The 22817-nt window shown below is 36.8% G+C and overlaps 3 protein-coding genes across 3 annotated transcripts in view; 1 reads left to right on the top strand and 2 right to left on the bottom strand.

Moving 5' to 3' along the window:
• LOC125647766 (histone acetyltransferase type B catalytic subunit-like) overlaps positions 1-4473 on the top strand; it is a 22191-nt gene extending 17718 nt beyond the window's left edge. Inside the window, exons 9-11 of the mRNA XM_048874580.2 lie at positions 272-423; positions 1020-1136; positions 2270-4473. Coding sequence (XP_048730537.2) covers positions 272-423; positions 1020-1136; positions 2270-2437 — 437 coding nt within the window. The 3' untranslated portion in view covers positions 2438-4473. The remainder of the gene's footprint in view (positions 1-271; positions 424-1019; positions 1137-2269) is intronic.
• The window catches only part of LOC125645932 (protein Hikeshi-like), a 145465-nt gene that overhangs the window by 89384 nt on the left and 33264 nt on the right, over positions 1-22817 (bottom strand). The gene's annotated exons all lie outside the window — the stretch shown is intronic.
• Positions 5743-22290, bottom strand: LOC125647765 (aspartate aminotransferase-like). Its single transcript, XM_048874579.2, has 12 exons — positions 22055-22290; positions 18314-18451; positions 17790-17917; positions 17160-17223; positions 16220-16259; positions 15236-15326; positions 13980-14045; positions 13668-13781; positions 13269-13351; positions 6848-7001; positions 6271-6447; positions 5743-6025 (listed from the first exon to the last, which is right to left on the bottom strand). Exons 1-12 carry the CDS (start codon positions 22254-22256, stop codon positions 5987-5989), a joined length of 1296 nt encoding a protein of 431 aa, XP_048730536.2. The 5' UTR covers positions 22257-22290; the 3' UTR covers positions 5743-5986.

Genomic DNA, 22817 nt, shown 5'->3' on the forward strand with positions numbered 1-22817 from the left:
TTACGGCTCATTTTAATAACAATTTGTGGGGAGTATTTATCCAATTTCAAGCAAACTTGGTCTAATTGATCCTAAGGTTGTCTTGTGATTTTATCCATGTCTAGTTTTTGGGGGGTTGCTCCGAGTAGATTTTAAAATTTATGGATATTCACAAAATTGCATTGAAGAAAAAAAAAATGATAAAACTTATTCAAATGACAACACTGTAGATTGTCTTTTAAATGTAAAAGATTTTTATGCATGTCAAATTATTCTATATAATGTATTGTAGTGGAAGATCCTTCAGAAAATTTCCAGAGAGTTCGAGATTATGTGGATGTCAAGAACTGCCAAGGTCTTTCATCATTTCAGTCAGAAAAGCTATTGAAAGGTTTCTCGGAGGAAATGCAAAAGGAGGCTTGTGAAAAATTCAAACTAAATAAGGCAAGTTGTTAAAACTGATTTGATAGTCTTTTTAACAGAAAGTTATAGAAATTCCAGCCATTTCTTACCATTACTGTCTACTTCAGATCATTTGAAATTCAGGCCACAAGATGATTATTTTCAATATAAAGTCAAAATAAAGGAAATTGATATCTTTCAGCCATTTTGGAAAAATAAAATTTTGATTTTGTTGCACATCTTAATACGGATAACTGTAAAGAGGCTGCCAAATGTTCTCTTTGCATATCGTGTGACTGAGCATTAATAGGTGGATCCAGAGGAGTGGAAAATGACAAACATATACAGTCAAACCTTGTTATCTCAAACTCAATGGGGCCAAGATAAAACTTTGAGATATCCGAGGGTTTGAGATATTTAGGTTAAAATACATATTTAAAATGTAGTGGGGACTTGCAACTCACTTTGACATATTGATGGTATTTGAGATGTCGATGACGAAAATAACAAAGTTCATCTGAATGATTGGTGTTTTACAGGAGCGTGTTAAACTGTCTTTAATAACAAAGTTCATCTGAATGATTGGTGTTTTACAGGAGCGTGTTAAACTGTCTTTAATACTAGATGATGATTTGTAGAAACAAGCCAGGAGAGTTTATGAAATTTTGAGGTTGAAGGTGACGGACATGGGTGACAAAGAGCAAAGCAAATCCTACAGACTGGACATGAAAAGGAGGCTCAATGCACCGTTCCAGGTAAGTAGATGAGTACATCACTGAGGACTCAATGCACCGTTCCAGGTAAGTATATTATTACATCACTGAGGACTCAATGCACCGTTCCAGGTAATTATATTATTACATCACTGATGACTCAATGCACCGTTCCAGGTAAGTAGATGAGTACATCACTGAGGACTCAATGCACCGTTCCAGGTAAGTAGATTATTACATCACTGAGGACTCATTGCCCTGTTCCAGGTAAGAGTTTATAGAATTACATCACTGAGAAGACTTTATACATATCAAAATTGTCAGAAAATAGTAAAAACGACTACATACACATGTAGGTGACATATTTCAAGCCTTGTAAAATCTGCAAAATCCTGGAGCTTCCGGGTGCTTCGCCCCCTGGGCCCCCACCTTGCATGTAGTTCTGGGGATAAACCACAAATTACTGAGATTTGTGTGTACAAGTCAATGATATCATACTTATTCATTTATACTGGAATCTAAGTGGAATTTATTAGGTCACCTACTGCCGTACTCTAACCTGTGACAATTTTTACATTCTTCTCCGATATACAAACTTATGATGTAAATCTCCTTTGACTGTCTTATTTCCTGTGAACAGACTATGTTGTGATCTGTAAACAGAGTCATTTGACCAAGATCAAGATTGTTTGGTTTTTTTAAGTAAAGAGTACTTGGCGATTCACAACTGTGTTATGGTAAAACTTTAAAATTTCAAAAAAACTTACTGTAAACGTGGATATTTCCGTGTGTTGTAAATTATGTGAATTTCCTTTGCACGTTATGGTTAATTACGTGATGTTGATATCTTTAATTAATGAATTGCTCAACTATGGGAATATTATGCAAAAAAATCTAGTAAACCACGTATCTAATGTTAATGACACACAAACTGCTTAAATTTCCAAATTAAAATATACCCAGTTCTACGAGTTTGAATGGAAAGCTCCGGCTGCACCATCATCATACTCGGGTGATGTTCATGTCCATGGACCTCTTGTTTACACAAAAAATGATGTGCTGTGTCGAAATGAATTTGAAAGATGAAAACAAATTCTTCGTTCCCTTGAGAGTTTGTGATTTTTAGTGTGAATAATATGAATTTTATTTAATGGTGTTTTACACACTTTCTGTAGAAAAATGGTCGCGATTTTGACAAGCTGAAGAAAGTTTTACAGCCGGATGAATTTTCTGCCACTTTGAGTTCCATCACTGAAGATCAGAGACACCAGTATTTAGAGACGACATTTCAGGAGAATGTGGAAATGTATCGGAAAGTCCTCGAGCGGCTGGCAGCATCCTAACATCTGGGGTATAGTGTTACCATGGCAATGGAGGTGCTCAGTTTGACAATGAAATCTCGTATTTGGTTATTTGGTTGTTTTTTTAAAAAATAACCTCATCATGTCTCTTATATTACATTTCCCGTGTATTTTCCTTTGTGGGTCCTAGAGTGTAAAATTTCATTTTGTTAAGTGTTTACCTCATTATTGTATCATCATGACAGAGAATTCTGTTAACAGTAAATGTAAGCTTTGTGGAGCAGTAAGATGGCTGCAGAATTCTGTTAACAGTAAATGTAAGCTTTATGGAGCGGTAAGATGGCTGCAGAATTTTCATTGTCGATGATGAAAGACACACAATTTATGTACATAAGTACTCATGGTCAGGTGTGAGAAAATACATATGTTCATTTACATTGTCTTTGTATTTTCAAATTTGTTTTTCTTTTGTATAGTTATTTTTTTTTAATTGGCCAATCAGCTTGTGAAGGAATCAAATTTTAAATGTGAAGGCACTCATGCAGAAATTTCACTGTAAAGAAATGCATTTTATGTTATAACATATTCTTGGATGTGCTTGAAATTCTGCATGTACAGTACAACAATCAGTTCTTGTTATGCCGGTTTTTATCATTCACATTTTTTTTTGGGATACAGCTTTTTGAATTCATCATACATTTTTTATGCCCTTGAATTCATATAGTTTAAGGTCTGTTTGCCTGTTTCTCTTTTCAACTTTAAATCTTGAACAACGGAAAGTTCAAGGTCATTGCTATGTAATCTTGAAAGGTCAAGTTCATTTACTGAAGTTTAATTTCCACACTGAGGTGTAATGTGTTTCTAGAGAGACACAGGTTGGATGGTGTTTTTTTTTTTTCATTCTGCTCTCCTAGAGAAGCATTATAAGGCAGTACAGTTAACTTGAATCAGGATTCATTGGTATGAAAATGACGTTTACGTGTGATTTTGCCTTTGATCTCTACAAATCACAATGGTAGCCATTTCCTCATGAATGTGCTGCAGTTGTGGACAATGTACGCCTATAGTACGTCTGTTATAACGGACGGGAATTCCGAGAGAAGTGAAAGTAAAATGTATATAGATAAAGAAAAAAAAAGTGCTTTAGGAGGTATGCCGTCGTAAAGTGTCGCCGTTCGAAAATTAACTTTATTTCTTAAATGGCTTGATGATTACTTCCATGAACCTTAAGATATTTTTTTAAATCTAGTCAAGCATCTGGCATGATTTTGTTTTACCTACACGTTTAACTGTGTGGGTGTTACAGGCAAGATTTCCCATTCTGTTGTTAATTACTGCTAAAGACGATTACTGGCTGAGGATTTAAAGTGTATCAATGTGTGCTGTATATTCCACCCCTCTGATCAGGGGAGCAACATGCTATTTGTAAACACAACTCCTCCCACTCCCACCCCCCCACCCCACCCCCCCACACTCAAAAGGAAAAAGGAGAGAGAGGGGCTGCACTTGTTTATCTCTGTCCTTCCATATCTTTCTTCCACATTGCAGTTCCTATTTCCAATTTGTTGGGAACATGCATATACCTGCCCAGTACCTATAAAGAACTTTTTTCATTTGACCCATTTTGAATGGGGTAATTTAGTCCCATTATCACAGCTCTTACTGTTCATTGTTCGAGTTAACCGAGTTACGGTATACCATATTCCCTCAAATCTCTTTCAAGTTTTATAGTTCCTTTTCACATACTGTAAACTCCTGATACAGTCTCCTTCACATACTTTAAACTTCTGATACGGTAAACTCATTGTAAATTCATGTTACAGTAAGGTTCATTGACTGTATAATCTCCTGGGACTAATAAATTCGAAATCAAATTATAACTCTAAAATAAGAATTTGCACTATCTGCGCACACGAAATTTCAAATGTTGTGATTGTAAAGTTCATTCAGGATTTTGTTTAAAACCCAACAATTTGTTCAGTAGTAATTTCATGTCATATTTATTAGTTTCAGTTTGGGTTTTTTTTCTCATGTGATGAGAAGAAACAGTGAATGCTGGAAATAAATGTAAAACAGATCAGTTTTGTGATTTTATTTGTTTTGGGTATGAACATTTATTTGCTTATAGTTTTTGAACGCCCACATAAGATGTGGGCATATTAGGTGTCACTGTCGTCTGCTTGTCATTTTCACCACGCTTCTCTTTGGTAGCAACAAATTCAGATAAATTGATGGTGGCATGAGATAGGGCGTGGTTTTTAGTTGTGCATACTAGTGTTAAACTCGTGGTTGGATACAACTTCACACGGCCGAGCATTTGTACCTTGCATTCAAGTCCTTAACAAGTGTCGCTATTAAAAAGTCAGACTTGGACCTTAAGAATTTCGTAAACAGACTATTCAATATAATCTCTCTATTTATAATGCAGTTTGATAAAGTAAACAAACAATTAATTTGCAGAGTTTATTCCCTGTCTGTGTAATGTGCAGATGTTACTGTTTGTTGTTCAACTCCGAGAACACTTGACACATGCTATGATACACACAGAAACAAACTGTCAGATTCACATGCAGATATTCTGTACGGTAGTTTATAATTGTACATGGTAGATCCCCTATCAATAGATAAACTAGTTGCCCTTTGTCATGTGGAACAAACCATTGTCCATCACTTACATCTTCCATCTCTTGTGGACTGAAATGAGAACTGCAGTCTGATTGGTTGCACATGCTTGCAAATAACCAATCAAATATTTGATATTCACCACAAGTTTTAAGATGTGAAGTTTCTCAGAGTTTGAATGTGAAGCACAAAATCTTGACAGTGTAAAGATGCTGGGGAAATAAGGGGGGGGGGGTCTTAAAAAAAACTTTGTCTTTTGTAACGGATTCAAATGGATTGATGTGGGTATATAATAGAGTATAAAACTAGTTGTGAATATGGGATTCAAACTTTAATCAAGTGTCAGATGAAAAGAGGAAGATATATTCTAGAATTGAGATGGAAAGCGAAAGAAAGGTACTCAAGTGAGGAATCTATCACTTCCAACACCAGTTGTTGCGACATGTCACTGGCCATGACCGAGTACAGGGGCCGAGACCGAAACATGCACACAGTCCGATATCAGGAAGCCAACACGATTGAGTTGTACGTGTCATTTCACAAGTAGTTATAGTTATTTCACAAGTCATACAGAATTATTTCGAGGATAAATGGTACCAAGTCTTGTAGGTGTTATTTCGCATATTGTTCCACAAAACAAATGAAGGCGATTAGCATCTATGGAAAATAAATAAACCAAATTTGTACAGTGTACATTTATCTAAAACAGATGACAAACTAAAGAGTTTCAGTAAAGGGAAATAACTTTTAATTACATGAATAAAATACATAAATGTATAAAATACAGTACTTTAAAAATGAGTAATCTGGATTTCTACTCGCACTATGACAGAAACGTACTGGCTCTAGCGTTCTTGAAAGGAATAACATTGGAGTGTCTAGCCAAATTCACAACACTAAACTACATATTAAGTTCCGTTGTACGTCACGCACCACTAGATATATGTATTATGGGAAGCTCCTTTCTCATCAGTGTTTTTTCTGATCCAGAACCCATTTCTTCAGTGCCTGCAAAAACAAGAGAAGTACACTTTCTGCACATGTACTATGAAATCCATTAAAATTACACAATAAATTTTAAAATGTCCGAGTATTAAAAAACAGTGACATTTTGTCATCTAGATCATCCCCCAATCTGATTAAAATCAGATCTTTAATGGAGTGGATCAAGGATCGGATTTCAATAAGATTGGATCCTCCCCTACATCCTGAAACATTTAATTTTTGTGTGTCTATATGTTGACCTATATTACCTGGATGCCCTCATACACAGGGGTACAGTAGTCTCTGACAAAATTCTCTGGTAAGTCGGTATCCAGTCCTAAACTTCTGCTGAAGGCCAGAGCATTTCCTCCGTCGAACGGAACGTAGCAGAGTCTGGTTGTCAGCTCCTCTACTGGCCGAAGGAATGCTGGACCGCCGGCCATCACCTGGAAACAACATAGAAACTCTTATTACCATCAGTTCTGATTGTAGCTGCAGAACTGTGGCTCTCTGAAAAACGTCATATTTTTTCAGAGAGCTACAGTTCTGCAGCTATTCTGATTGGTCAGTGTGCAACCAAGTTACCAGAAGGGAAATCGTCATTTCAGAGTCTGATGGTGCCGAGAGGGAATCTTAACTTTATCAGTTTACAGACAGGAAGACATACTTTTTTCAAGCACAAGTAGTGATCAGTACTGGAGGAGGTCGTCCTCTATTAAATAGAGCGATGCAGTTCAATGTGGATTTCACAGGTTTAAATTATCCACCGTGAACTGCTCTTTTTTATATTGACTACTTTCTGTTGTCATTAACGTGAAAGTTATCATGACCTGTGTTAATACTCACCGCGACTCCACACTCGTCCAGCATGGCTTTGCACATTTCCTCGCAGGTTGTTATACCTCTTCTCTTGAGATTTTCTTTTATCACCTCAAAATCTGGGAATATGTAGTAACCAGCCGTAGGCTTCACAGCCTTGACCCCCACTGAGGTTAGTTCCCTGTCGAGAAAAAAAAACAAACTGTAAAGGTTATTTTGAGCATGTAACTTACCGAATACTGGCTTTGTTCAATAGTGATACACACAAAATGTCTAGTAGTTTTCAGCATCAAATTAGAAATTCAAAACAGCATTACCAGTAACAATCAGTAAAAGTTATATCTCACACACAGCATTACCAGTAACAATCAGTAATCTCACACACAGCATTACCAGTAACAATCAGTAAAACAGTTATATCTCACACACATAGCATTACCAGTAACAATCTCACAGCATTACCAGTAACAATCTCACACACAGTATTACCAGTAACAATCAGTAAAACAGTTATATCTCACACACAGCATTACCAGTAACAATCACACAGCATTACCAGTAACAATCACACACACAGCATTACCAGTAACAATCACACACAGCATTACCAGTAACAATCTCACACACAGCATTACCAGTAACAATCTCACACACAGCATTACCAGTAACAATCTCACACACAGCATTACCAGTAACAATCAGTAAAACAGTTATATCACACACACAGCATTACCAGTAACAATCAGTAAAACAGTTATATCACACACACAGCATTACCAGTAACAATCACACACACAGCATTACCAGTAACAATCTCGCACACAGCATTACCAGTAACAATCTCGCACACAGCATTACCAGTAACAATCACAGCATTACCAGTAACAATCTCGCACAAAGCATTACCAGTAACAATCTCACACACAGCATTACCAGTAACAATCAGTAAAACAGTTATATCACACACACAGCATTACCAGTAACAATCACACACACAGCATTACCAGTAACAATCTCACACAGCATTACCAGTAACAATCTCACACACAGCATTACCAGTAACAATCTCACACACAGCATTACCAGTAACAATCAGTAAAACAGTTATATCACACAGCATTACCAGTAACAATCAGTAAAACAGTTATATCACACACACAGCATTACCAGTAACAATCACACACACAGCATTACCAGTAACAATCTCGCACACAGCATTACCAGTAACAATCTCGCACACAGCATTACCAGTAACAATCACACAGCATTACCAGTAACAATCTCGCACAAAGCATTACCAGTAACAATCTCACACACAGCATTACCAGTAACAATCAGTAAAACAGTTATATCACACACACAGCATTACCAGTAACAATCACACACACAGCATTACCAGTAACAATCTCACACAGCATTACCAGTAACAATCTCACACACAGCATTACCAGAAGCAATATCACACACAGCATTACCAGTAACAATCAGTAAAACAGTTATATCACACACACAGCATTACCAGTAACAATCTCACACACAGCATTACCAGTAACAATCTCGCACACAGCATTACCAGTAACAATCTCACACACATCATTACCAGTAACAATCACACACACAGCATTACCAGTAACAATCACACACACAGCATTACCAGTAACAATCACACACACAGTATTACCATTAACAATCAGTAAAACAGTTATATCACATACACAGCATTACCAGTAACAATCACACAGCATTACCAGTAACAATCACACACAGCATTACCAGTAACAATCTCACACACAGCATTACCAGTAACAATCTCACACACAGCATTACCAGTAGCAATATCACACACAGCATTACCAGTAACAATCAGTAAAACAGTTATATCACACACACAGCATTACCAGAAACAATCTCACACACAGCATTACCAGTAACAATCACACACACAGTATTACCAGTAACAATCACATACACAGCATTACCAGTAACAATCACACAGCATTACCAGTAACAATCTCTCACACAGCATTACCAGTAACAATCACACACAGCATTACCAGTAACAATCTCACACACAGCATTACCAGTAACAATCTCACACACAGCATTACCAGTAGCAATATCACACACAGCATTACCAGTAACAATCAGTAAAACAGTTATATCACACACACAGCATTACCAGTAACAATCTCACACACAGCATTACCAGTAACAATCACACACACAGCATTACCAGTAACAATCTCACACACAGCATTACCAGTAACAATCACACACACAGCATTACCAGTAACAATCACACACACAGCATTACCAGTAACAATCAGTAAAACAGTTATATCACATACACAGCATTACCAGTAACAATCTCACACACAGCATTACCAGTAACAATCACACACACAGCATTACCAGTAACAATCACACACACAGCATTACCAGTAACAATCACACACACAGCATTACCAGTAACAATCAGTAAAACAGTTATATCACATACACAGCATTACCAGTAACAATCTCACACACAGTATTACCAGTAACAATCACACACACAGCATTACCAGTAACAATCTCACACACAGCATTACCAGTAACAATCTCACACACAGCATTACCAGTAACAATCTCACACACAGCATTACTAGTAACAATCACACAGCATTACCAGTAACAATCTCACACAAAGCATTACCAGTAACAATCACACACACAGCATTACCAGTAACAATCTCACACACAGCATTACCAGTAACAATCTCACACACAGCATTACCAGTAACAATCAGTAAAACAGTTATATCACACACACAGCATTACCAGTAACAATCTCACACACAGTATTACCAGTAACAATCACACACACAGCATTACCAGTAACAATCTCACACACAGCATTACCAGTAACACACACACAGCATTACCAGTAACAATCTCACACACAGCATTACCAGTAACAATCAGTAAAACAGTTACATCACACACAGCATTACCAGTAACAATCACACACACAGCATTACCAGTAACAATCTCACACAGCATTACCAGTAACAATCTCACACACAGCATTACCAGTAACAATCTCACACAGCATTACCAGTAACAATCGCACACACAGCATTACCAGTAACAATCACACACACAGCATTACCAGTAACAATCACACACACAGCATTACCAGTAACAATCACACACACAACATTACCAGTAACAATCACACACACAGCATTACCAGTAGCAATCTCACACACAGCATTACCAGTAACAATCTCACACACAGCATTACCAGTAACAATCTCACACAGCATTACCAGTAACAATCGCACACACAGCATTACCAGTAACAATCACACACAGCATTACCAGTAACAATATCTCACATACAGCATTACCAGTAACAATATCTCACACACAGCATTACCAGTAACAATATCTCACACACAGCATTACCAGTAACAATCACACACACAGCATTACCAGTAACAATCACACAGCATTACCAGTAACAATCACACCGCATTACCAGTAACAATCAGTAAAACAGTTATATCACACACACAGCATTACCAGTAACAAACTCACACACAGCATTACCAGTAACAATCGAACACACAGCATTACCAGTAGCAATCTCACACACAGCATTACCAGTAGCAATCAGTAAAACAGTTATATCTCACACACAGCATTACTAGTAACAATCACACACAGCATTACCAGTAACAATCACACACACAGCATTACCAGTAACAATATCACACACAGCATTACCAGTAACAATCTCACACACAGCATTACCAGTAACAATCTCACACACAGCATTACCAGTAGCAATATCACACACAGCATTACCAGTAACAATCAGTAAAACAGTTATATCACACACACAGCATTACCAGTAACAATCTCACACACAGCATTACCAGTAACAATCACACACACAGCATTACCAGTAACAATCTCACACACAGCATTACCAGTAACAATCACACACACAGCATTACCAGTAACAATCACACACACAGCATTACCAGTAACAATCAGTAAAACAGTTATATCACATACACAGCATTACCAGTAACAATCTCACACACAGCATTACCAGTAACAATCACACACACAGCATTACCAGTAACAATCACACACACAGCATTACCAGTAACAATCACACACACAGCATTACCAGTAACAATCAGTAAAACAGTTATATCACATACACAGCATTACCAGTAACAATCTCACACACAGTATTACCAGTAACAATCACACACACAGCATTACCAGTAACAATCTCACACACAGCATTACCAGTAACAATCTCACACACAGCATTACCAGTAACAATCACACAGCATTACCAGAAACAATCTCACACAAAGCATTACCAGTAACAATCACACACACAGCATTACCAGTAACAATCTCACACACAGCATTACCAGTAACAATCTCACACACAGCATTACCAGTAACAATCAGTAAAACAGTTATATCACACACACAGCATTACCAGTAACAATCTCACACACAGTATTACCAGTAACAATCACACACACAGCATTACCAGTAACAATCTCACACACAGCATTACCAGTAACACACACACAGCATTACCAGTAACAATCTCACACACAGCATTACCAGTAACAATCAGTAAAACAGTTATATCACACACAGCATTACCAGTAACAATCACACACACAGCATTACCAGTAACAATCTCACACAGCATTACCAGTAACAATCTCACACACAGCATTACCAGTAACAATCTCACACAGCATTACCAGTAACAATCGCACACACAGCATTACCAGTAACAATCACACACAGCATTACCAGTAACAATATCTCACACACAGCATTACCAGTAACAATCACACACACAGCATTACCAGTAACAATCACACACACAACATTACCAGTAACAATCACACACACAGCATTACCAGTAGCAATCTCACACACAGCATTACCAGTAACAATCTCACACACAGCATTACCAGTAACAATCTCACACAGCATTACCAGTAACAATCGCACACACAGCATTACCAGTAACAATCACACACAGCATTACCAGTAACAATATCTCACATACAGCATTACCAGTAACAATATCTCACACACAGCATTACCAGTAACAATATCTCACACACAGCATTACCAGTAACAATCACACACACAGCATTACCAGTAACAATCACACAGCATTACCAGTAACAATCACATCGCATTACCAGTAACAATCAGTAAAACAGTTATATCACACACACAGCATTACCAGTAACAAACTCACACACAGCATTACCAGTAACAATCGAACACACAGCATTACCAGTAGCAATCTCACACACAGCATTACCAGTAGCAATCAGTAAAACAGTTATATCTCACACACAGCATTACTAGTAACAATCACACACAGCATTACCAGTAACAATCACACACACAGCATTACCAGTAACAATATCACACACAGCATTACCAGTAACAATCACAGACACAGCATTACCAGTAACAATCACACACAGCATTACCAGTAACAATCAGTAAAACAGTTATATCACACACACAGCATTACCAGTAACAATCACACACACAGCATTACCAGTAACAATCACACAGCATTACCAGTAACAATCACACACAGCATTACCAGTAACAATCTCACACACAGCATTACCAGTAACAATCTCACACACAGCATTACCAGTAACAATCGCACACACAGCATTACCAGTAACAATCTCACACACAGCATTACCAGTAACAATATCACACACAGCATTACCAGTAACAATCACACACACAGCATTACCAGTAACAATCACACAGCATTACCAGTAACAATCACACAGCATTACCAGTAACAATCTCACACAGCATTACCAGTAACAATCACACACACAGCATTACCAGTAACAATCACACACACAGCATTACCAGTAACAATCTCACACAGCATTACCAGTAACAATCACACACACAGCATTACCAGTAACAATCACACAGCATTACCAGTAACAATCACACAGCATTACCAGTAACAATCTCACACACAGCATTACCAGTAACAATCACACACACAGCATTACCAGTAACAATCACACAGCATTACCAGTAACAATCTCACACACAGCATTACCAGTAACAATGACACACAGCATTACCAGTAACAATCAGTAAAACAGTTATATCACATACACAGCATTACCAGTAACAATCTCACACACAGCATTACCAGTAACAATCACACACAGCATTACCAGTAACAATCACACACACAGCATTACCAGTAACAATCACACACAGCATTACCAGTAACAATCACACACAGCATTACCAGTAACAATCACACACACAGCATTACCAGTAACAATCACACACAGCATTACCAGTAACAATCACACACAGCATTACCAGTAACAATCACACACAGCATTACCAGTAGCAGTATGTTCCCACAGCGTCCAGCATCCTAGAGCAGTGCTTCATGTAGTCATCACACAGGTCTAGATTCTGGAACATCTACAGTATACAGAAACCAATACTTCAAAAGTAGTTGTCCTGTTTTAATACAGAACTGTTCAAAAGTTATCATACTCCCAAAAGTTTTTAAGGTGATTGTACTGGTTTCAACGTGTGTGTCTGTTTAGACGGACAAATCTGGTCGGGGGAGGTTCGGGATACTTCACTCAACATAAAAATGATCTGTGTTGTAGATGGAAGGTCTTATTACCACTATACTTAAAAATTGGTTTAATTTCGGGGTGTTTGTCTCATGAGCTAGGACACTTTAGGGCGATATGTTTACGTCTGTAGGTGTGACTAGTTATCTGTGTACCTCTGTGACGGCATACTGTACAGGCGAGGGGGCGGAGGTGTAGGTGTGGCTGGCAGCACTCTTCACCGCCTTCCTCAGCTCAGATAACTCACTAGGATAGATGTGGTAACCCAGCTACAAATGAATATCACAAAATGGAGCCAGCTTCATTAACAGTCCACAAGCTTCATCTACTACAAAAATGTTTCGCCATGATAACTGTATACAAGACCTCTAAATTTAGCCATGCATCTGTAATATTTTCCTATCTGCTAACGTAATTACTATCAATGCTAACTTTTTCGCTTTTCTGTAGGATACAAGTTTACCTACCCTCCATCCTCCAGCACTTGCCCATTTGGATAGCCCTGTACTTATTATGGTTCCTTCTGGATAAAACTGGAACATAATGAACTTTAAGGTAGTAGATAACAAAACTTATTCATTATATCACTGATGTTCAAAGTTTGTTTTCCATGCGTTCAGGGGTTATCTTAAAGGTATTTTACTGCTGTCACTTCATTCATTGTGTCACTTCAATTTCAATCCATTAGCACCAGTCATTTTGCAATATTCAGTGAGATCCCCACCCCCTTTCAGTGTTAAGAAATGGAATGGATTTTAAAGCAAGGATTGATAGGACTGGAGGGTAAGGGTAGTGTTCGGCGATTCAATTCTTTATGCGCTTGTCATAGACATCAAACGCATGTTCCCAAGGACTGGAGGAAGAAGCTAATTGGTTTTTTAGGTCAAAGGTCAAGGTCAAATTTACAGGACAAGGATAATTTTATAAGCTCAAAACAAGAAAGAACAAGAAATGTTTGTAAAACATACCGGTATATGCCCCCTGTGGTACAAAATTGAAAAGGGTTATGCACGTGCTTCATTTAATTGATAGTAGTGCCAAACCAATTCAACATATTGCACAGACAATATCTTCCTATGTCCAAAGTGGATTCACCATGTGACCTAAAAATTAATAGGGGTTATATACTCTTTATGATGTACCAGTGTACCAAGTTTGGTGTCAATCAAGCAAATAATTCTTAAAATACAGGAGACAATATATTACTATGTCCAGTTTGACCCTTGACCTTTGACCCCATGAACCAAAATTTTACAGGGGTCATCTACTCATGGTGTATCAGTAAACCAAGTTTGATGTCTGTTGGTTTCTCAAGATATTGAGTGGGCAGTATCTTCCTATTCTTTGGACCTGAAAATCAATAGGAGTCCCCTTCTACTTATAACCAACCCACATATGAAATATCATTACGATGAAGTGAATAGTTTTCTAGATATTGAGCGGACAACATGTGGTCTACCAAAAGACCGACTAATCAAGAGGTGCAAAGCAATATGCCCCTCTTCTTTGAAGGGGGGCATAAAAAGTACTAATAAATCATGGGGGGGGGGGGGGTATAATGGTATGGTACAGTGTTTCTATGTGTCTGTCTGGTCAACCTTCAGCTGATTGATAAAGGTCAAGGTCATTCATCAAAATCAAGGTCAAATTTGAATATGGCCTGCTTGAGTCCAAAGTGCTTTGCAAACATGCACGTCTTATTAAAAGATAAAAATGATCTTACCTTTGCCAGCGACACATGACTGTGGTCGTATCGTATCCTGGAGTAGATCTCGTCTGACAGAACTATGATATTATGCTCTCTAAAGGCTTCACTGAAATTTGAAATGTCTTCCCTGAAGTATTTGTGAATTCTTACATCAGTATAATAACTTGATATATTATGGGGATATCAAAGAGTACATCAGATCTGCTAATTATTTAGGCCTTGTAACAGTCATTAGAGGTCATGCTAACGAACTTGAGTAATGAATATGGTTTGTATAAGGACAACAAAAACAAAGTAACTACTGTACCTACATTTAATTCTTGACTTTTTACAAAGAAATCTCTCATAAAACAAATAAATGAATACAATTGTCATTAAAACCTATGGTTGCGCTATGTAACACCAGCTCCACTAGACCGTCACCACAGGTGTGTACAAGCTTTTTCTAAGACGTCTCAGTGACCTTTGACGTGACCGTCACCACGGGTGTGTACAAGCTTTTTCTATGACGTCTCAGTGACCTTTGACGTTTTGATCCCAAAATCAATAGGGATTTTTTTCTCTTGGTAACGAAGCTACCTGTGAAGTGTCAAATCAATCCAGCTCACCGGTCCACACATGAACGGTCCCTGCTACAATATGCCTTTGTGCAACGAATTGCACTGGGATAAAGATATGTTACATACATGTACCATTCTAATACAGCTGTCGTATGAACAGTATTTTCGTTATATATACATTTTATTTTTTTAATTTCAGTTACAAGGCCTAAAAAAAAATTATTATCAAACTATGTAAATAGTTTTATAATAATTATATTTCTAGGGGATTTGAACATTATTTTTTACCTGATTTTCTGTAAAATGTTATGCAGAAAGTTTTATAATAATTATAATTCTGGGGGATTTCAACATTTTTTTCCCAGATTTTATGTGATATGTTATGAAGAAAGTTTTATAATAATTATAATTCTGGGGGATTTCAACATTTTTTTTTTACCTGAGTTTCTGTAGTTCAGCCCCCGAATAACTTGTACCGGCTGCAAGGGAACTTAAGTTAGTCCACAATCTCACCAATATCAGTGTATCACATTACTACAGTAGATCTCTACGGTGCAAGGCCAGCATATTTTTTTCATTTTCAGGTTTACAAACACAAAAATCATTAAACTGCATTTGAGGCGGAAACAAAGGTTTTATAAGTTTGTTTAATTATAGAAATCAATTTTGATCGAATCGCAAAAGTGGATTTCTTTGCCTCTATATATTGATAGTAAATGTACTATGAATGCTCTGTATGGTAATAATTCATATTTTGTGTCGGAAACAACTCTGATGCCTCTTCATCTCTATCAAAAGTACATTCATAATCATGGTACGGTCTAGAATCTGTCATCAGAAAATGAAATTTAAAAATCTCAATTTATTGCTTTTTTTTTCTCTTTCAAAGCTCAAATTTGTTTTTTGTTGTTTTTTTTTAGAAGAGGGTTTTGTATACCTAGAATTAAAGAAAAAATGCTGGCCAATATTCGTTTGTATAAAGTAATGAGATATGCAACTAATATAATTTTCTAATGTATCGTCAGTTCTAAACCTTTCATTCTTTTTTATTCTTATAAATATAAAGTGTGACACAATGAAACCCGTCTTTAAAAAAAATAAGATATGTCTAGTTTGTTTGCATTTAGGCATCTTCTCGAGTCAAGGGTTTCTGATCTGCTCCTCTTAATTCAGAAGCCCTCGATACATGACAATTGTATTGTTGTTCGAGATACCCAAGTCAACTGTAATATGAAAACTACTGGCGTGGCCTCAGTTTCTTTAGCAAAAGTCATGTACCCTAAATATCATGAATTTTTTTTGTTAACAAAACGAGCTTATAAGTTCACGTACTGGCTGTGACTTGTTTCTAAGTAAATACTAAGGAACAATGTACTTACTTGGGTTGTCCGGATTATTTAAGATCAAAAGTCTATTTTTCTTCATTTGATTCTTTTTCATGAACTGCAAGAAAATTTATCACAGTATTTTACAAAAACATCCAAATCTGGCAGTTTTAAGTGACTGATAGTATATGGTTGACACATTTGCATAAAACACCTGAATTTGTTATATATCTTAAAAGAAAATAAGAACATATGCCATGTTCTTTATTTTGAAATGTTTACTTTAATTCAAAATGCAGTCTATACCATCTCACCTTGCTGTGACGTCATTCCCTTGCATGTTCCCTCAGTCTACTAATTTACCTTTGGCTGTCCGATATTTGTGAGCAATCTGATATCAATTTTAATATCAGACTATCTCAGTACATGTACTAATATCTTTCAAAATTAGGTAAATCAACAAATGAATTTTAAAGCGCAGTGTTTTAAGTACGATATATGCCTCATATAATTCTGTATGAAGAATATCAAACACTCTGAGGCAATACCAGACAAAACTGTCTGATATTATTAGTTACATGGTTTGAAGTTGACCTAATATAGTTTTATAGGTAGTCAGTAAATTCCATATGGGGCAAGAGCGAAGCAAAATAATTCTAAGATTTCCATTAAAGAAACACGTACTTCACCAATAAGTTTTGGTGTTAGTTTCCAATCTCCGTCCAGACTCGTGTCCAATACGTAAGGTTTGTGGTGAGCTAAACGGGCCTGTGGCTTGTACGTCGTCCAGGAGGGAGATATTACTATAACATCTGTGAATGAAGAGAGACCATGTATTCATACACAGGCATCTCCCACAAAATACTACGGAGTTAGATAGCGTGTAAAAATAACAGGAAATTAACGTTGTAAAAAAAGGGGGGGGGGAGGGGGTAGCCAATATACCATACTTTGCATGTGAAGTTTACTAATTGCATGTTAAAATAATGGAAAATTAAGTCTGTTTTGTTTAAAAATACACCCCCTCTCCCCGCCAGCAGATATATTCTTATATCCAGGGAATCCAAGGGTCGTTAACAAACAAACGGAGTTACAAGGCCTTTAGAAGGACAATGTACCTCAGCAATTCCTTATCACCCGACTGTATTACGTGATGTGTGTGTTACCTGCATCATGTGTTTTCACGTATTATCAGCGTTTTTGTTTACCTCCATTGAAGACGTGCATAACCAGATAAATCAGCTCCTTACTCCCCGGACCAACGATGACGTCATCCGGGTCAAAGTAATCGAATTGGTCAAATTTTTGGTGGAAGTCACATATTGCTTGTCGAAGTTGTTTCAGTCCTTTAGAAAAAAAAAGATAATATCTATATTTCTCACAACGAAGCATAAGTTGCATGTCAAGATGTTTTGGGATGAGGAACGGTACACATAGAATGTATGTACAATCTAATTAAAATTAGATCCTATGATCCGCTCCTCTACTATCGATACACATAGGATATGTAGCGATAGTAGATGAGCGGATCATAGGATCTAATTTTAATTAGATTGGGTGTATGTACATGTGACATTGACACCTCTCTCTCTCTCTCTCTCTCTCTCTCTCTCTCTCTCTCTCTCTCTCTGGCTATATGAACTACATGTATATAGGCCTAGATAGTTCAGTGGTTAGAACACCTGACAAGTAATACAGGGGTTCCAGGTTCGATTCCCGGTCCAGCCCAACATTTTCCCCTCTCTTATACTACATTTAGTGCCATAGATCACCCCTGTACTTCAGGTGAAAATCCTGCACTGGGCAAAATAATCTGGGTTGTGCGTTTATCGAAGACAAAGAAAGGAAAGAAAATTATCGTCTTTAGGGCTATATTGACCGTTAATATCTACCCGGGTAGCCTGGTATTGACCGTGGATATCGGCCCGGATAGCTTAGTAGAAAGAGCACCTGACTAGGAATTTCCCGGTCCAGCCAGAAATGTTCCCCTTTCGAAAAATATTACAGTTTACTTGTGTGCTGAGATTTCATTACATTTACTGAATGCAATGGAATTTATGCCTCAATGAGATCTACGTTTAGCCTCGTTGCATTTCAATATTTACAAAATTATTCATTAAAGTGCATTTCTTTACAAGTCTTGCAAAAAAAAAAAAAACGTGTCATGTAGTCTCTAATCAGCTATAAAATGTGTCGGTAGAGATTTTTATACGCCCGTCATTAGACGGGACTATTTCAGTTCGCATTTAATTATTTTTCAAGATTGGAAAATCTGACAAAACCTAATGTTAATGATAACCTTGTTTTAATAAATGCATTCTTGGAAGATGCAAAGTTGGCCAATGAAAATTTAGAATGTTGGCAAAGCTTGATAAAACAATTACAAAGAAAGTTGAATATTAATTGTGATACAACAAATAAACGGTTCTAAGCTTTCAAGATTTCTTTATAAATAAAACTTTTGAAGAATTAGACCATATCAATAACACTAATATGGAAAACTCTCATTTTATAGTACATTATTTAACTATGAGGACAAAAAACTAGATATACAACCATATATGTGTCTTCAAAACAAAGAATAAATGCGCATTATTTTTATATAGAAACAGGTAGATATTGTAATACTGTCATTCCTAGAGAAAACAGATTCTCCTACCATTGTAAGACCAGTGTCGAAGCTGAAAAACATGTTTTACTTGATTGTCCTTTATACAAACATATAAGAAAAAAGTATCCAAAAAAGTATCCAAAACTATTGTATGAATATCCTGCATCTTGTTTACTGAATCCAGCTACAAGAGAAATTTGTTTATATATCAGAGACTCTTTATACTTTAGAAACTGATGTTACAATTATAATACCATGTAACACTGTGTGCGTGTGTGTGTGTGTGTGTGTGTGTGTGTGTGTGCGTGCGTGCGTGCGTATGTGTGTGTGCGTGTGTGTGTTATACTACATGGCTAACAACACTTGCATGTGCTTCAGTGCCAATAAAGAATAAAAAAAAAGCATAAAGCATCTTCATGTGTTTTTAAAAATTCATCCTGATGAATCCTGCCTTCAATGCTCATATAATTATGTGTGTACTATGTTTATTTTATTTACGGGCTGGAAAAATTTCATCATGGACATTGACTGAGTAATCTGTCGACTTAGCTTGTCCTGCTGTTTAGCTCTTGGAAAATCAACTTTTCAAAAAGAAATGGAATCACAATGCACGATTGCATAAATGAATGAATATGATTACAAAATACAAGCTTCTATCCCCGGTTAACACTTTATTAGATATGAAATTGAGATGCGTAAATCATTTTTTCCCCCTAAATTTTCAACCGTTTGGTATATAGAAATGTGGACGTCATCCGAGTAGGTACTAGAGGGAACCTGCATCATCATCAAACATGATTGGGTAAAAATCAAAAAATCAAATTAATTAGATTGCAGCATGTGTACTTGAAAATACTATAAAACACGGGATGTTTCTGGGGATTTGCCCCTTGGGACCTACCAGGACCAGCTGCGAACCTAAAAGCCCCGGACCCCTTGTCTCCAAGATTTTTCACGGCCCTCTAAACTGAAATCCCAGATCCGCCTATGCTTATAGGGAGATTCGCATTTAAAGTTATACAAATGAAACAAACTTAATATTACCAGATTTTGAGTTTCAATGGATTGTAGAAACCAAACATGATTCAGAAATGTGGTTTAAAATAACATACCCGGGAATCTACGTCACGTGAAGACAGCGATAGGATGGGTATGATGTGCATTCATGCACCTCCTATTTGGACGTCGCGGTTTTTTAGCATTATAATAAGCAAAAAATAAATATACATATATAGATATCAATATTTGCAACTGTTGCATATTCAAACCAAAATAACTTTTTTTGTACATGTATTTATTTATTTGATTCACAGATGAATACCTGGATGGCTGGAAAACTTCGAATAAAATAGTAAATTTAAAAATATTTGTTTAACAATGATTAAAAATTAAGGGTATTGATAACAGTATTTATCTATTTGTTTTTAACAAATCTTTTACACGTGTTAATAAAGAATTATGCTATACCGAAATATCAAATGAAAAAAAAATCTCATTTCCCCATGCGCACTTTCTAATACACAACCAGCGATAGATTGGCAGTGGTCGATATGCACCACTTCGAAACTTTTTTTACCTTCCCTCTAACCTTTGAATGGGTAAAGAAAAACCACGCGGTATAATCTGGAACATAAGAGTGTCGGGTATCGCGGCATTTACCTGTACTAAGGCAATAGACGTTCTTTTTAAAGTGAAGTAAGTTGTTTGATGAGAGGAACTATATACACGCAGAAATAAAAACATGGGCCATCACGTAGCAGCTCTCCCTCGTATTTTTGCAAATATTTACATGTGTTGTAGGAATCTTTTTTTCTCTTCTTCTTAATTGCGCTCTGTGCACTAAATATCTGTGCATTACATATGTGTATTAAACGTGTGTTATATAAATATGTGTATCAAACCCCAAAATTATAGGTACCAGTGCAGGATTCTGAAAATCCCGATTTCCAGGTGTGAATGTTCTCGTGACTAGAAGATCGAAGCTGGGGAAGAACCGGGCTTTCCAACAACAACCAAACCAAAAATTATCATGCACGTAGGAGTGGAAAATAAATTCTAATCCGACTGAACATACATTAGATTGTGTTTCTTCGTGGCATTTTTACGAATTCTTTTGCTACATAATTGTAACCTCTGTGTGTGTGTGTGTGTGTGTTTATTTAACTAATTAAGGGTCCTCGGGGTCATGTACAGTTTTTGTCAATACACTAGTAATTACAGTTATAACAATATAAATAGTTAACAATCATTCAGACGGACTACTACTGTCAGATATTGAATTCACATGAAATTATTCCGCGAAGTCCTCCAATCAATACCCATGTCGAGCCGTCCTTACCTGCTACAGGGAGATAGGCATTCTCTCCAGCATGAACTTTCAGGGCTTGCACGGCCGATTCCACTACCGGGAAAGGTGACTGTCCGAAAGCGAAATGGAAGATCTTGCGTCCAGACTGGATCAAGTCCCGTATGTGCTCATTAAACTGGAGATTGGAGGCCGGGGCATACTCCGCCAAGTCTGTCCTCACTAGATCCGCCATTGTCGGCAGAGCTGAGGGTTGTGGCGCTGCAGATCAGCTGATTTTATTGGAAAACTGCCAGACGTAAAACTAGAAATTCTGCAAGTACCCCCACCCCCCACCCCCTCATTTCAGTTTCTTGCTAATATATATATATATATATATATATATATATATATATATATATATATATATATATAAGATATATTTATTAATGGTATATACAAGCTCAACAAAAATTTTATCTATCTAACAAATAAGGACAATTTACTTGGTTGATGATTAATGAAGACAAACCAGTAATTGTCAAATTGAGTGTATATTTAGTGCAAACTTTCAGAAAAAGAAGTGATGCTTTAAAACTGCAAAAATCGTTATAGTTTATAATTCATATGTTGGCATAATACTGATACTGTCCATTTAATTACTTGTGTATACACATGATTAGCAATTCATATATGTATGTACTTGTTTCCCCAACATGCTGCATCCACATGAAGTTTGCAGTCTATGTAACCTGTAGTTAATGTTGTAAACTTTCTTTCTTTTTTGAATTTCCTTCTTTATAAACTGTCTTACTGT

This window comes from Ostrea edulis, chromosome 6, assembly GCF_947568905.1.
Source record: "Ostrea edulis chromosome 6, xbOstEdul1.1, whole genome shotgun sequence".
Lineage (NCBI taxonomy): Eukaryota > Metazoa > Mollusca > Bivalvia > Ostreida > Ostreidae > Ostrea > Ostrea edulis.

Bases quoted from the DNA above. Each gene is read 5' to 3' on its own strand.
- LOC125647765 (XM_048874579.2), bottom strand. From the start codon at position 22,256: ATGGCGGATCTAGTGAGGACAGACTTGGCGGAGTATGCCCCGGCCTCC. The intron at 15,327-16,219 runs GTAAAAAAAAAA...TTCAAATTTCAG, and splicing joins GCTGAACTACAGAAACTCAG to TGAAGCCTTTAGAGAGCATA. The intron at 6,448-6,847 runs GTGAGTATTAAC...TGTTGTTTCCAG, and splicing joins TGGACGAGTGTGGAGTCGCG to GTGATGGCCGGCGGTCCAGC.